General features: G+C 46.4%; 2 protein-coding genes across 2 annotated transcripts in view; one reads left to right on the top strand and one right to left on the bottom strand.

Annotated features, from left to right (window-relative positions):
* Nucleotides 1–8,105, top strand: part of arl6ip1 (ARL6 interacting reticulophagy regulator 1) — a 27,777-nt gene extending 19,672 nt beyond the window's left edge. Inside the window, exons 5-6 of the mRNA XM_071391638.1 lie at nt 609–693; nt 7,885–8,105. Of these exons, the coding sequence (XP_071247739.1) occupies nt 609–693; nt 7,885–8,003 (204 nt within the window). The 3' untranslated portion in view covers nt 8,004–8,105. The remainder of the gene's footprint in view (nt 1–608; nt 694–7,884) is intronic.
* LOC139570094 (uncharacterized) lies at nt 2,889–12,812 on the bottom strand. The gene is made up of 6 exons (XM_071391625.1): nt 12,709–12,812; nt 12,009–12,255; nt 11,689–11,850; nt 10,546–10,747; nt 10,303–10,432; nt 2,889–3,004 (listed from the first exon to the last, which is right to left on the bottom strand). The coding sequence occupies exons 2-5, from the start codon at nt 12,237–12,239 to the stop codon at nt 10,320–10,322; spliced, it is 708 nt and encodes a 235-aa protein (XP_071247726.1). The 5' UTR covers nt 12,240–12,255; nt 12,709–12,812; the 3' UTR covers nt 2,889–3,004; nt 10,303–10,319.

Below are 12,812 nucleotides of genomic sequence, written 5' to 3'. Positions count from 1 at the left end.
ACAGTGTTTCTCCGTCTGCCGTCTGTTGTAGAACAGTGTTTCTCCGTCTGTCGTCTGTTGTAGAACAGTGTTTCTCCGTCTGCCGTCTGTTGTAGAACAGGGTCTGTCTGTTTTAGAACGGGGTCTGTTTTAGAACGGGGTCTGTCGTCTGTTTTAGAACGGGGTCTGTTTTAGAACGGGGTCTGTCGTCTGTTTTAGAACGGGGTCTGTTTTAGAACGGGGTCTGTCGTCTGTTTTGGAACGGGGTCTGTCGTCTGTTTTGGAACGGGGTCTGTCTGTTTTAGAACGGGGTCTGTCGTCTGTTTTAGAACGGGGTCTGTCGTCTGTTTTGGAACGGGGTCTGTTTTAGAACGGGGTCTGTTGTCTGTTTTAGAACGGGGTCTGTCGTCTGTTTTAGAACGGGGTCTGTTTTGGAACGGGGTCTGTCGTCTGTTTTGGAACGGGGTCTGTCTGTTTTAGAACGGGGTCTGTCGTCTGTTTTGGAACGGGGTCTGTCTGTTTTAGAACGGGGTCTGTTTTAGAACGGGGTCTGTTGTCTGTTTTAGAACGGGGTCTGTCGTCTGTTTTGGAACGGGGAAATGATGTCACTTCCGGTTGTCTTCCCACAGTACTTTGCGTCAGTGATCAGCAGTCTGGTGGCGGTGGCCTGGATGGGACAGCAAGTCCACAACCTTTTCCTCACCTACCTGATCGGTACGTACCAACACCTGTCTACCTGCCTGTACCTGTACCCTACCTACTTACCTACATGCACCCTTACCTACCTACCTTATCTACATGTACACTACCTCCCTACCATTACCCTACTTACCTACCTACCTTATCTACATGTACACTACTGACCTACCTGTACCCTACCCTTACCCTACTTACCTACCTACCTTATCTACATGTACACTACTGACCTACCTGTACCCTACCCTTACCCTACTTACCTACCTACCTTATCTACATGTACACTACTGACCTACCTGTTCCCTACCCTTACCCTACTTACCTACCTACCTTATCTACATGTACACTACTGACCTACCTGTACCCTACCCTTACCCTACTTACCTACCTACCTTATCTACATGTACACTACTGACCTACCTGTACCCTACCCTTACCCTACTTACCTACCTACCTTATCTACATGTACACTACTGACCTACCTGTACCCTACCCTTACCCTACCTACCTACCTACCTTATCTACATGTACACTACTGACCTACCTGTTCCCTACCCTTACCCTACTTACCTACCTACCTTATCTACATGTACACTACTGACCTACCTGTACCTTACCCTACTTACCTACCTACCTTATCTACATGTACACTACTGACCTACCTGTACCCTACCCTTACCCTACCTACCTACCTACCTTATCTACATGTACACTACTGACCTACCTGTTCCCTACCCTTACCCTACTTACCTACCTACCTTATCTACATGTACACTACTGACCTACATGTACCCTACCCTTACCCTACTTACCTACCTACCTTATCTACATGTACACTACTGACCTACCTGTACCCTACCCTTACCCTACTTACCTACCTACCTTATCTACATGTACACTACTGACCTACCTGTACCCTACCCTTACCCTACTTACCTACCTACCTTATCTACATGTACACTACTGACCTACCTGTTCCCTACCCTTACCCTACTTACCTACCTACCTTATCTACATGTACACTACTGACCTACCTGTACCCTACCCTTACCCTACTTACCTACCTACCTTATCTACATGTACACTACTGACCTACCTGTACCCTACCCTTACCCTACTTACCTACCTACCTTATCTACATGTACACTACTGACCTACCTGTACCTTACCCTACTTACCTACCTACCTTATCTACATGTACACTACTGACCTACCTGTACCCTACCCTTACCCTACCTACCTAACTACTTGTACGCTACCGGCCGACCTACCTACAGTGCCCGTAGCCTACCGACCCATCTGTAGCCTACCGACCCATCTGTAGCCTACCGACCCATCTGTAGCCTACCGACCCATCTGTAGCCTACCGACCCATCTGTAGCCTACCGACCCATCTGTAGCCTACCGACCCATCTGTAGCCTACCGACCCATCTGTAGCCTACCGACCCATCTGTAGCCTACCGACCCATCTGTAGCCTACCGACCCATCTGTAGCCTACCGACCCATCTGTAGCCTACCGACGTACCTGTTTTCACACCCTTTGACTGGATTAAAATTGACTATATTTTGTGTGTCTGATCTACACATCATACCCCATAATGTCAAAGTGGAATTAAGTTTATTTTTATTTATTTTTACTAATGAATAACTATTCAACCCCTTTGTTATTGCAAGCCTAAATAAGTTCAGGAGTAAAAATTTCCTTAACAAGTCATAATAAGTTGCATGGTCTCACTCTGTGTGCAATAATGGTGTTTAACATATTTTAGAATGACTACCTCATCTATTACATAAAGTTGTCTGTCAGGTTCCTCAGTCAAACACTGGTTCAACCACAAGGACCAGGCAGGTTTTACAATGCCTCGCAAAGAAGGCACCTATTGGTAGATGGGTAAAAACAAAATAGCAGTAATTGAATGTCCCTTTTTGAGCATGGTGAAGTTATTAATTACACTTCGGATGGAGTCTCAATACACCTAGCCACTACAAAAGATACAGGCGTCCTTCAGGCAACTCAGTTGCCGGAGAGGAAGGAAACCGCTCAGGGATTTCACCATGGTGATCTTTAAAACCGTTAGTTTAATGGCTGTGATAGGAGAAAACTGACCTAAACAACAGAGTGAAAAATATTCCATAACAGGCATCCTGTTCACAACAATCCACTAAAGTAATACTGCAAAAAAATGTGGCAAATCAATTCACTTTTTGTCCTGAATATGAAGTTTAATGTTTGGGGCAAAGTACAGGCATAATCCTAGAGGAAAACCTGGTTCAGTCTGCGTTCCACCAGACACTGAGATGAATTCACCTTTCAGCAGGACAATAACCTGAAACACAAGGCCAAATCTACACTGTATAAGAAGACGTTGACTGGTCCTGACTGGCAGTTTCAACTTAAATCTGCTTGACAATCTATGGCAATACTTGAAATGTTTGCCTAGTAATGATAAACAACCAATTTGACAGAGCTTGAAGAATTTTTAAAATAATAATGTGCAAATATTGTACAATCCAGGTGTGTAAAGCTCTTAGAGACCCAGAAACACTCACAGCTGTAATCACTGCCAAAGGTGCTTCTAACATTTATTCACTCAGGGTTGTGAATACTTATGCAAATGAGATGTATATATTTCATTTTATACATTTGCTATCATTTCTAAAAACATGTTTTTACTTTGTCATGATGGAATATTATGTGTAGATACAACACAACAAAATGTGGAGTAAGTCCAGGGGTATGAATACTTTCTGAAGACATTGTACCAGCCTGTACTAATGGCTAACTCAGCCTACCTGTACTAAACCTACCTGGGCTGATGGCTAACTCAGCCAGCCTGTACTAAACCTACCTGGGCTGATGGCTAACTCAGCCTACCTGTACTAAACCTACCTGGGCTGATGGCTAACTCAGCCAGCCTGTACTAAACCTACCTGGGCTGATGGCTAACTCAGCCAGCCTGTACTAAACCTACCTGGGCTGATGGCTAACTCAGCCAGTCTGTACTAAACCCACCTGGGCTGATGGCTAACTCAGCCTACCTGTACTAAACCCACCTGGGCTGATGGCTAACTCAGCCTACCTGTACTAAACCTACCTGGGCTGATGGCTAACTCAGCCAGCCTGTACTAAACCTACCTGGGCTCATGGCTAACTCAGCCTACCTGTACTAAACCTACCTGGGCTGATGGCTAACTCAGCCTACCTGTACTAAACCCACCTGGGCTAATGGATAACTCAGCCTACCTGTACTAAACCTACCTGGGCTAATGGCTAACTCAGCCTACCTGTACTAAACCCACCTGGGCTAATAGCTAACTCAGCCTACCTGTACTAAACCCACCTGGGCTGATGGCTAACTCAGCCTACCTGTACTAAACCCACCTGGGCTAATGGCTAACTCAGCCTACCTGTACTAAACCCACCTGGGCTAATGGCTAACTCAGCCAGCCTGTACTAAACCCACCTGGGCTAATGGCTAACTCAGCCTACCTGTACTAAACCCACCTGGGCTGATGGCTAACTCAGCCTACCTGTACTAAACCCACCTGGGCTAATGGATAACTCAGCCAGCCTGTACTAAACCTACCTGGGCTAATGGATAACTCAGCCAGCCTGTACTAAACCTACCTGGGCTGATGGCTAACTCAGCCAGCCTGTACTAAACCCACCTGGGCTAATGGATAACTCAGCCTACCTGTACTAAACCTACCTGGGCTAATGGCTAACTCAGCCAGCCTGTACTAAACCCACCTGGGCTAATGGCTAACTCAGCCTACCTGTACAAAACCCACCTGGGCTAATAGCTAACTCAGCCTACCTGTACTAAACCCACCTGGGCTAATAGCTAACTCAGTCAACCTGTACTAAACCTACCTGGGCTCATGGCTAACTCAGTCTACCTGTACTAAACCCACCTGGGCTGATGGCTAACTCAGCCTACCTGTACTAAACCCACCTGGGCTAATGGCTAACTCAGCCAGCCTGTACTAAACCCACCTGGGCTAATGGATAACTCAGCCTACCTGTACTAAACCCACCTGGGCTAATGGCTAACTCAGCCAGCCTGTACTAAACCCACCTGGGCTAATGGCTAACTCAGCCAACCTGTACTAAACCTACCTGGGCTAATGGCTAACTCAGCCTACCTGTACTAAACCCACCTGGGCTGATGGCTAACTCAGCCTACCTGTACTAAACCCACCTGGGCTGATGGCTAACTCAGCCTACCTGTACTAAACCCACCTGGGCTCATGGCTAACTCAGCCAGCCTGTACTAAACCCACCTGGGCTGATGGCTAACTCAGCCTACCTGTACTAAACCTACCTGGGCTGATGGCTAACTCAGCCTACCTGTACTAAACCCACCTGGGCTGATGGCTAACTCAGCCAAAAGGTTCCACGACTGTAGCTTACTCATTGCTGCATTATTTCACAAAGTCCTGATGTTCTGAGTTCAGACAATCATGTTAATACAAGCAGGAGTATTTAGGTCCAATCAGGTTAATACAAGCAGGAGTATTTAGGTCCAATCAGGTTAATACAAGCAGGAGTATTTAGGTCCAATCAGGTTAATACAAGCAGGAGTATTTAGGTCCAATCAGGTTAATACAAGCAGGAGTATTTAGGTCCAATCAGGTTAATACAAGCAGGAGTATTTAGGTCCAATCAGGTTAATACAAGCAGGAGTATTTAGGTCCAATCAGGTTAATACAAGCAGGAGTATTTAGGTCCAATCAGGTTAATACAAGCAGGCAGTAGTATTCTGTAGGTCGATGGATCGAATCCCCGAGCTGGCAAGGTAAAAATCTGTCGTTCTGCCCTTGAACAAGACAGTTAACCCACTGGCCGTCATTGTAAATAAGATATTGTTCTTAACTGGCTTGCCTAGTTAAACAAAGGTTAAATAAATACAATTTAAATAAAATACAAGCAGTAGTATTCTGGTGTGTGACATTGTAGCTGCTCTCTCTTCTGCTTTCTCCTGTTGCTATAGTAATGATTATAGTGACAGTTAAACCACCTGACACCACTAGAGAAGTGTAACAGACGAGCACAAGGCCCCATAGCCAGCTGACAGCTGTTCAGTAGTCAGTGCATTGTCATCCTTCAACTGTAAAATACCACTAAGAGAAAGGGTTATATATCATAGGATCAGTCCCTATTAGGGGAACCCCATAGGGTTCTGGTCAAAAGTAGTGCACTCCCTTTGGGAGGCAGACCTAGTCTCTTTACCCAGTTCACCAGACAAACTCTCCTACAGAATCCTGACTTGTTTAAATGTGGTGAGACATTGTTCCACTCAACGTGGAGTAGATTGTTTAATAGACCCGTTAGGAACCAAACTGCACAATAACCTGAGCTTGTCCAATAAGAGATGCTCGTTTTGCTACACTATGCACTAATGAAAACAGCCCTGTAAGCAGTATGCTGTTTAGTTTGGTCCTCCTTGCTCAGGGAATATGACAGTTGGTGACTGTCATAATACTGCCAGTTAAAGACCACTGACTAGTCGGCTGCTCCCACCAAAACAGATATTATTGGGACACTCATGGCCACATGACATGTACAGTTGAAGTCGGAGGTTTACATACACTTAGGTTGGAGTCATTAAAACTCGTTTTTCAACCACTCCACAAATTTCTTGTTAACAAATTATAGTTTTGGTAAGTCGGTTAGGACATCAACTTTGTGCATGACAAGTAATTTTTCCAACAATTGTTTACAGACAGATTATTTCACTTATAATTCACTGTACTACAATTCCAGTGGGTCAGAAGTCTACATATACTAAATTGACTGTGCCTTTAAACAGCTTGGAAAATTCCAGAAAATTGTCATGGCTTTAGAAGCTTCTGATAGGCTAATTGACATCATTTGAGTCAATTGGAGGTGTACCTGTGGATGTATTTCAAAGCCTACCTTCAAACTCAGTGCCTCTTTGCTTGACATCATGGGAAAATCAAAAGAAATCAGCCAAGACCTCAGAAAAAAAATTGTAGTCCTCCAAGTCTGGTTCATCCTTGGGAGCAATTTCCAAACGCCTGAAGGTACCACATTCATCTGTACAAACAATAGTACGCAAGTATAAACACCATGGGACCACGCAGCCGTCATACCGCTCAGGAAGGAGACGCGTTCTGTCTCCTAGAGATGAACGTACTTTGGTGCGAAAAGTGCAAATCAATCCCAGAACAGCAAAGGACCCTGTGAAGATGCTGGAGGTAAAACGAGTCCTATATCGACATAACCTGAAAGGCCGCTCAGCAAATAAGAAGCCACTGCTCCAAAAGAGCCATTAAAAAAACGCCAGACTACGGTTTGCAACTGCACATGGGGATAAAGATCATACTTTTTGGAGTAATGTCCTCTGGTCTGATGAAACAAAAATAGAGCTGTTTGGCCATAATGACCATCGTTATGTTTGGAGGAAAAAGGGGGGGGCTTGCAAGCCGAAGAACACCATCCTAACCGTGAAGGACGGGGGTGGCAGCATCATGTTGTGGGTGTGCTTTGCTGCAGGAGGGACTGGTGCACTTCACAAAATGGATGGCATCATGAGGCAGGAAAATGATGTAGATATATTGAAGCAACATCTCAAGACATCAGTCAGGAAGTTAAAGCTTGTTTGCAAATGGGTCTTCCAAATGGACAATGACCCCAAGCATACGTCCAAAGTTGTGGCAAAATGGCTTAAGGACAACAAAGTCAAGGTATTGGAGTGGTCATCACAAAGCCCTGACCTCAATCCTGTAGAAAATTTGTGGGCAGAACTGAAAAAGTGTGTGCGAGCAAGGAGGCCTACAAACCTGACTGTTACACCAGCTCTGTCGGGGGGAATGGGCCAAAATTCACCCAACTTATTGTGGGAAGCTTGTGGAAGGCTACCCAAAACGTTTGACCCGAGTTAAACAATTTAAAGGCAATGCTAAAAAAATATGAGTTGAGTATATGTAAACTTCTGACCCACTGGGAATGTGATGAAAGAAATTAAAGCTGAAATAAAAAAATAAAAAAATCATTCTTTCTACTAATTATTCTGACATTTCACATTCTTAAAATAAAGTGGTGATCCTAACTGACCTAAGACAAGGAATTGTTACTAGGATTAAATGTCAGGAATTGTGAAACTGAGTTTAAATGTATTTGGCTACGGTGTATGTAAACTTCCGACTTGAACTGTAGTGACTCTGTTTCCTTTGTTCCCAGTGAGTTTCCTGCTCCTGCTTCCTGGTCTGAACCAGCATGGCGTCATAAGCAAGTATGCTGGCATGGCCAAGAGAGAGATCAACAAACTGCTGAAACAGAAGGAAAAGAAGAACGAGTAGGAAGAAAGAGGAGGAGAAGAAGGGATCTGTGAGATGAGACGAACGAGAGAGAAGAAGAAAATGAGAGGAAGGAGAAACCCGTAGATCAAACATAAAAGAAAAGAAGCTTCAACTAAGTACTTCTGTACTTCCTCAGTCTGCTCAGATCAACTCTACACACGCCCTCTCCCCCCTTGACCTGTCACCTAACCAACCAATCACCTGGCGGGATATGTTTTTCAACAGGAAGTGTTTTTCCACCTATCCTCCCACGCATGCAGTCAGTCGCCACGTCGGTCAAGGCTTTAGTTCACGAGTAGACCACACTGAAACATTACAACGCACACATATGAACCCCCCCCCCCCCCCCCCACACACACATGGAGGTGGCCCCCCGCTGTGTCTGTCTCTAGATCCTATATGAAGGTGTTTAAGATGCCAGTCACTTATTATTGCTTTTGAAGTCCGAGGAAAGACTACTGAACAGAAACCTCTAGCAATATTATTATCCAACACCCCACACATATAATACCATCACAATACAATATATAATCAAACTCAATCTCCCAGTGAGGATGGTTAGTTTAATGGACATACTGATGGTAGGTAGTGTCAGTAATTATATCTCCCAGTGAGGATGGTTAGTGTAATGGACATACTGATGGTAGGTCGTGTCAGTATTGTTTCAGGAGGCTGGGACACCGCTGCTGTTGTTGTTGCTGCCATCGTTCCTTTACCTTTCAGATTCCTGCTTCTGTCTGTCTTTTAAGATTGCACTGAAACCGTAGCAGAAACTGGAGTTTAGAGTAGAGAAGCAGACCTAGGTGACGTCCCACGTGGCACCCTATTCCCTATGCAATACACCTATAGGCCCTGGTCAAGAGTAGTGCAGTATCTAGGGAATAGGGTGCCATTTGTGACTCAAGCCTAGTCTGGTGACATTTGGAATATATAAGTCTGGGTCTGAAATGGCACCCTATTCCCTATGTAGTGCACTACCCCTATAGGCCCTAGTCAAGAGTAGTGCACTATCTAGGGAATAGGGTAGTTATTTAAGACGCCGCCCTCGTGTGAGCTGACACTGGTTCAGAGGCACAGACCTAGGATCAGCGTAACCTGCCCCCTACCCTGACCTTACTGTCTAGTCTAGGTGATCTTTATCCTACTAGTCCCACTGCTGTAACGCTGCTAGCTGGACCTGCTAGAGTCCTTTATCTGTCCCGCTATCCCTGTCTCACGACAGTCTAAACCCAGCTCACGTTCCCTATTAGTGGGTGAACAATCCAACGCTTGATGAAATCTACTAATAACGCTGTTAGCTGGACCTGCTAGAGTCCTTTATCTGTCCCTTTATCCCTCTCTCTCTGGTTGGGGGGCCTGTGATTGTAAATACGCCAATCCTCTTCCTATCTTTATCTCTCTGTCTTGTCTGTGTTATATTCTTTACCTACTATCTCGCTGTTCCTCTCCTCCATTTCATGCTGTTTTGAGTTCTCTACAAACAATGAATAAAGTCTGATTTAAATGGACATGGATGGCGGCTCGCTTATTGATCCTGCTTTGTAGTTTACCCCTCGGGGGGGTTGATGACGTTAGAGAGGGAGGGGTGTTGACGTTAGGGGGGGGGTTGAAGGTTGTTGACGTTAGAGAGGGAGGGTGTTGACGTTAGGGAGGGAGAGGGAGGGGTGTTGATGTTGATACTGTACATAGCACTGACTGGGCCCCCCCCCCCCAGGACCAACCCTCCATGTTAAATGTCCTGTCAGAGGGAGACGTGGTTAGATAGATGTTCTGCTCCTGACACTGGACATACTTTTCACTCACAAGCACTCACACACACACCCTTTCAATCTCATATGCACACATTCTCTCTCACACACTGTTCCCAGTAATTATTTATTTTATTAAGTGAAAAGCCCCCTCCGGTACAGTGTTTTAACACTCAGCCCAGATCTGCCAGTACAGTGCTTTAACACTCAGCCCAGATCTGCCAGTACAGTGCTTTAACACTCAGCCCAGATCTGCCAGTTCAGTGCTTTAACACTCAGCCCAGATCTGCCAGTACAGTGCTTTAACACTCAGCCCAGATCTGCCAGTTCAGTGCTTTAACACTCAGCCCAGATCTGCCAGTACAGTGCTTTAACACTCAGCCCAGATCTACCGGTACAGTGTTCTTCAGGGAGCAGGTGTATTAGTCTGTCTGAAGTAGTGTTCTGACTAGATGGAGTCTTAGTGGACTGGTTTTGGTAGTATTTCACTGTTGTTGGACTAAACTGCACTCAGTTGGGTCAGAGTTGGTTTTGTGTGTGTGTGTACGTACAGTTGAATTGTGTGTGTTTAGTAGAGTCGGAGGGAACAGCAGTCCGTCTCCCAGCGTCGTGTTGCCCACAGAACTCTCTCTCCAGACTGTCTCCTGGCGTTACCTGGGCCTGCTGGACTCCTGGCCTCACCTGAAACACACACAACACATGTACACACACACAAAGAGCTGTGGTTCGTACAGGATACTGTGGGTTTACATGAGAAAATGTAAGAAAGGGGAAGAAAAGTGTGTGTATATTACCTGTCAGTATATCATGTTGATGCCACAGTGTGGGTCTACCAGTGGGGTCGTGTGGTGAGGGAGAGGGGCTAGGACTCCTGTGCTCACTGCGATAGGTCGTCCAGTAGGGGGTGGGCTCCTTCGGATTGGTCACCTCTCTCATGGCCACGCCGTCGCGATTACGAGACCAATTACTCTGACCCAGCCTATGAAGAACATTGAACTGGAGGGAGAGGGGCCAGAGAGAGGGGGGAGTAGAAGGATAGATGAGGAGGGGCCAGAGAGAGGGGGGGTGTAGAAGGATAGAGGAGGAGGGGCCAGAGAGGGGGGGAGTAGAAAGATAGAGGGGCCAGAGAGAGGGGGGAGTAGAAGGATAGAGGGGCCAGAGAGAGGGGGGAGTAGAAGGATAGAGGGGCCAGAGAGAGGGGGGGGTGTAGAAGGATAGAGGGGCCAGAGAGAGGGGGGAGTAGAAGGATAGAGGGGCCAGAGAGAGGGGGGGTGTAGAAGGATAGAGGGGCCAGAGAGAGGGGGGAGTAGAAGGATAGAGGGGCCAGAGAGAGAGAGGGGGTAGAAGGATAGAGGGGCCAGAGAGGGGGAGGGGAGTAGAAGGATAGAGGAGGGGCCAGAGAGAGGGGGGAGTAGAAGGATAGAGGGGCCAGAGAGAGGGGGGGTGTAGAAGGATAGAGGGGCCAGTAGAAGGATAGAGGGGCCAGAGAGAGAGAGAGAGAGAGGGTAGAAGGATAGACTGGCCAGAGAGAGGGGGGGGGAGTAGAAGGATAGAGGAGGAGGGGCCAGAGAGAGGGGGGGAGTAGAAGGATAGAGGAGGGGCCAGAGAGAGGGGGGGGGGGGGGTAGAAGGATAGACGAGGGGCCAGAGAGAGAAAATAAGAATAGGGGTTTGGGGGGACAGCGAGGGAGAACAGGGGGCGAAATAGAAAGATACAGGGGATAGGAGTGGTTTCCTTCCTCTGAGGCTACAGCACCCTCTACTGGTGACATTGAGTACTGAAGACAGCTGCCTCTGATCATGTACTGTAGAAGACAGCTGCCTCTGACAATTATAGTGACTACATGAACTTATGTGTTGCACTGAGACAACACAGAATGAAATAAAGCTGAACTGACGCTCCTTCATTCATCTATTCAGAATGACAGTTGGTCGTACCGGGATGATGTCTTTGTGGTTATGGATGTCTCTGCTGTGTGTCTGTGATTGGCTGGTGGATGTGTGACTCAGGTCCAGCTGACTGGTGTGCTGGGAGGGGTAGGCGGGATCTCGGGGAAAGAAGACCAGCGGTTGGCCGTCGGCCTCCCGCCCACAGTAACTCTGGAGAGAACCAGGAAGAGGATCTCAGGACACGTCATACCAAACGTGTGTGTGTGGTAGTGGTACAGGTACAGTTCTATAATACCATCTAGTGGTACAGTCCTGAGTGTGTGGTTGTGGTACAGTTCTATAATACCATCTAGTGGTACAGTCCTGACCTCAGTGTGGGTGGTCGTGTAGCTGGTCCCAGATCCCTGTGGGTCCCCTAGTGACAGGGTGCTCTGGTGCATCAGACGCCTCGGGCCTGAAGACTGGGGCTTGCCTGGACCCCGCTGCCCAGCCGGGGCCTCTGGGATGTGCGTCATCCGGCTTCCCATGGGCACACTATCCACCTTACTACCCTGGCCGAAGCCTACTGTCACCACGGCTGTGTGCCGGGTCTCAGACATACTGCTGGCAAGTTCCCTGGAAAACAACACATCATTTTATCTATCAAGGCTGAGTCCCAAATCGTACCCTATTCCCTATATAGTGCAATACTTTTGACCAGGGCCAAATGATAACCTATTCCCTATATAGTGCACTACTTTTGACCAGGGCCAAATGATAACCTATTCCCTTTATAGTGCACTACTTTTGACCAGGGCCCAGGCTACCTGGTTGTCAGTACAGTAACAGCCCAACATTTTCATGCAACAAATCGCAACGCAATAAAGAATGTAATTATTCTTTTTATTTTCTATTTGTAGCCTACACACAGTAGGCTACAAATAGAAAAATAAAATACTTCATTTTATTATAAGATACACTGTTATAAGGAAATGGTTTCTTAAACCAAATGTCATGTGCAAAATGTAATGGCATAGCTTCATACAGTAACTAATAAAGACCTTGTTCTCGGTAATGTGTTGTACTTACCCAAACTCCAGCCAAGAAGCACAATATCGGAAGTTCTAAATCATTGTTGAACTTCTGTTGTTATGGATACAAGTAAACAATTCTAGCAACAACATAGATATAGA

Source organism: Salvelinus alpinus, chromosome 1 (genome assembly GCF_045679555.1).
Source record: "Salvelinus alpinus chromosome 1, SLU_Salpinus.1, whole genome shotgun sequence".
Taxonomy (NCBI): Eukaryota; Metazoa; Chordata; class Actinopteri; order Salmoniformes; family Salmonidae; genus Salvelinus; species Salvelinus alpinus.
This window is presented reverse-complemented; position numbering and strand designations above follow the sequence as displayed.

Coding starts and splice junctions, on each gene's coding strand:
- LOC139570094 (XM_071391625.1), bottom strand. CDS start 12,239: ATGTCTGAGACCCGGCACACAGCCGTGGTGACAGTAGGCTTCGGCCAG. Junction 11,851..12,008: donor ACACGACCACCCACACTGAG/GTCAGGACTGTA, acceptor GGTTCTCTCCAG/AGTTACTGTGGGCGGGAGGC. Junction 10,433..10,545: donor TCAACATGATATACTGACAG/GTAATATACACA, acceptor TGTGTGTTTCAG/GTGAGGCCAGGAGTCCAGCA.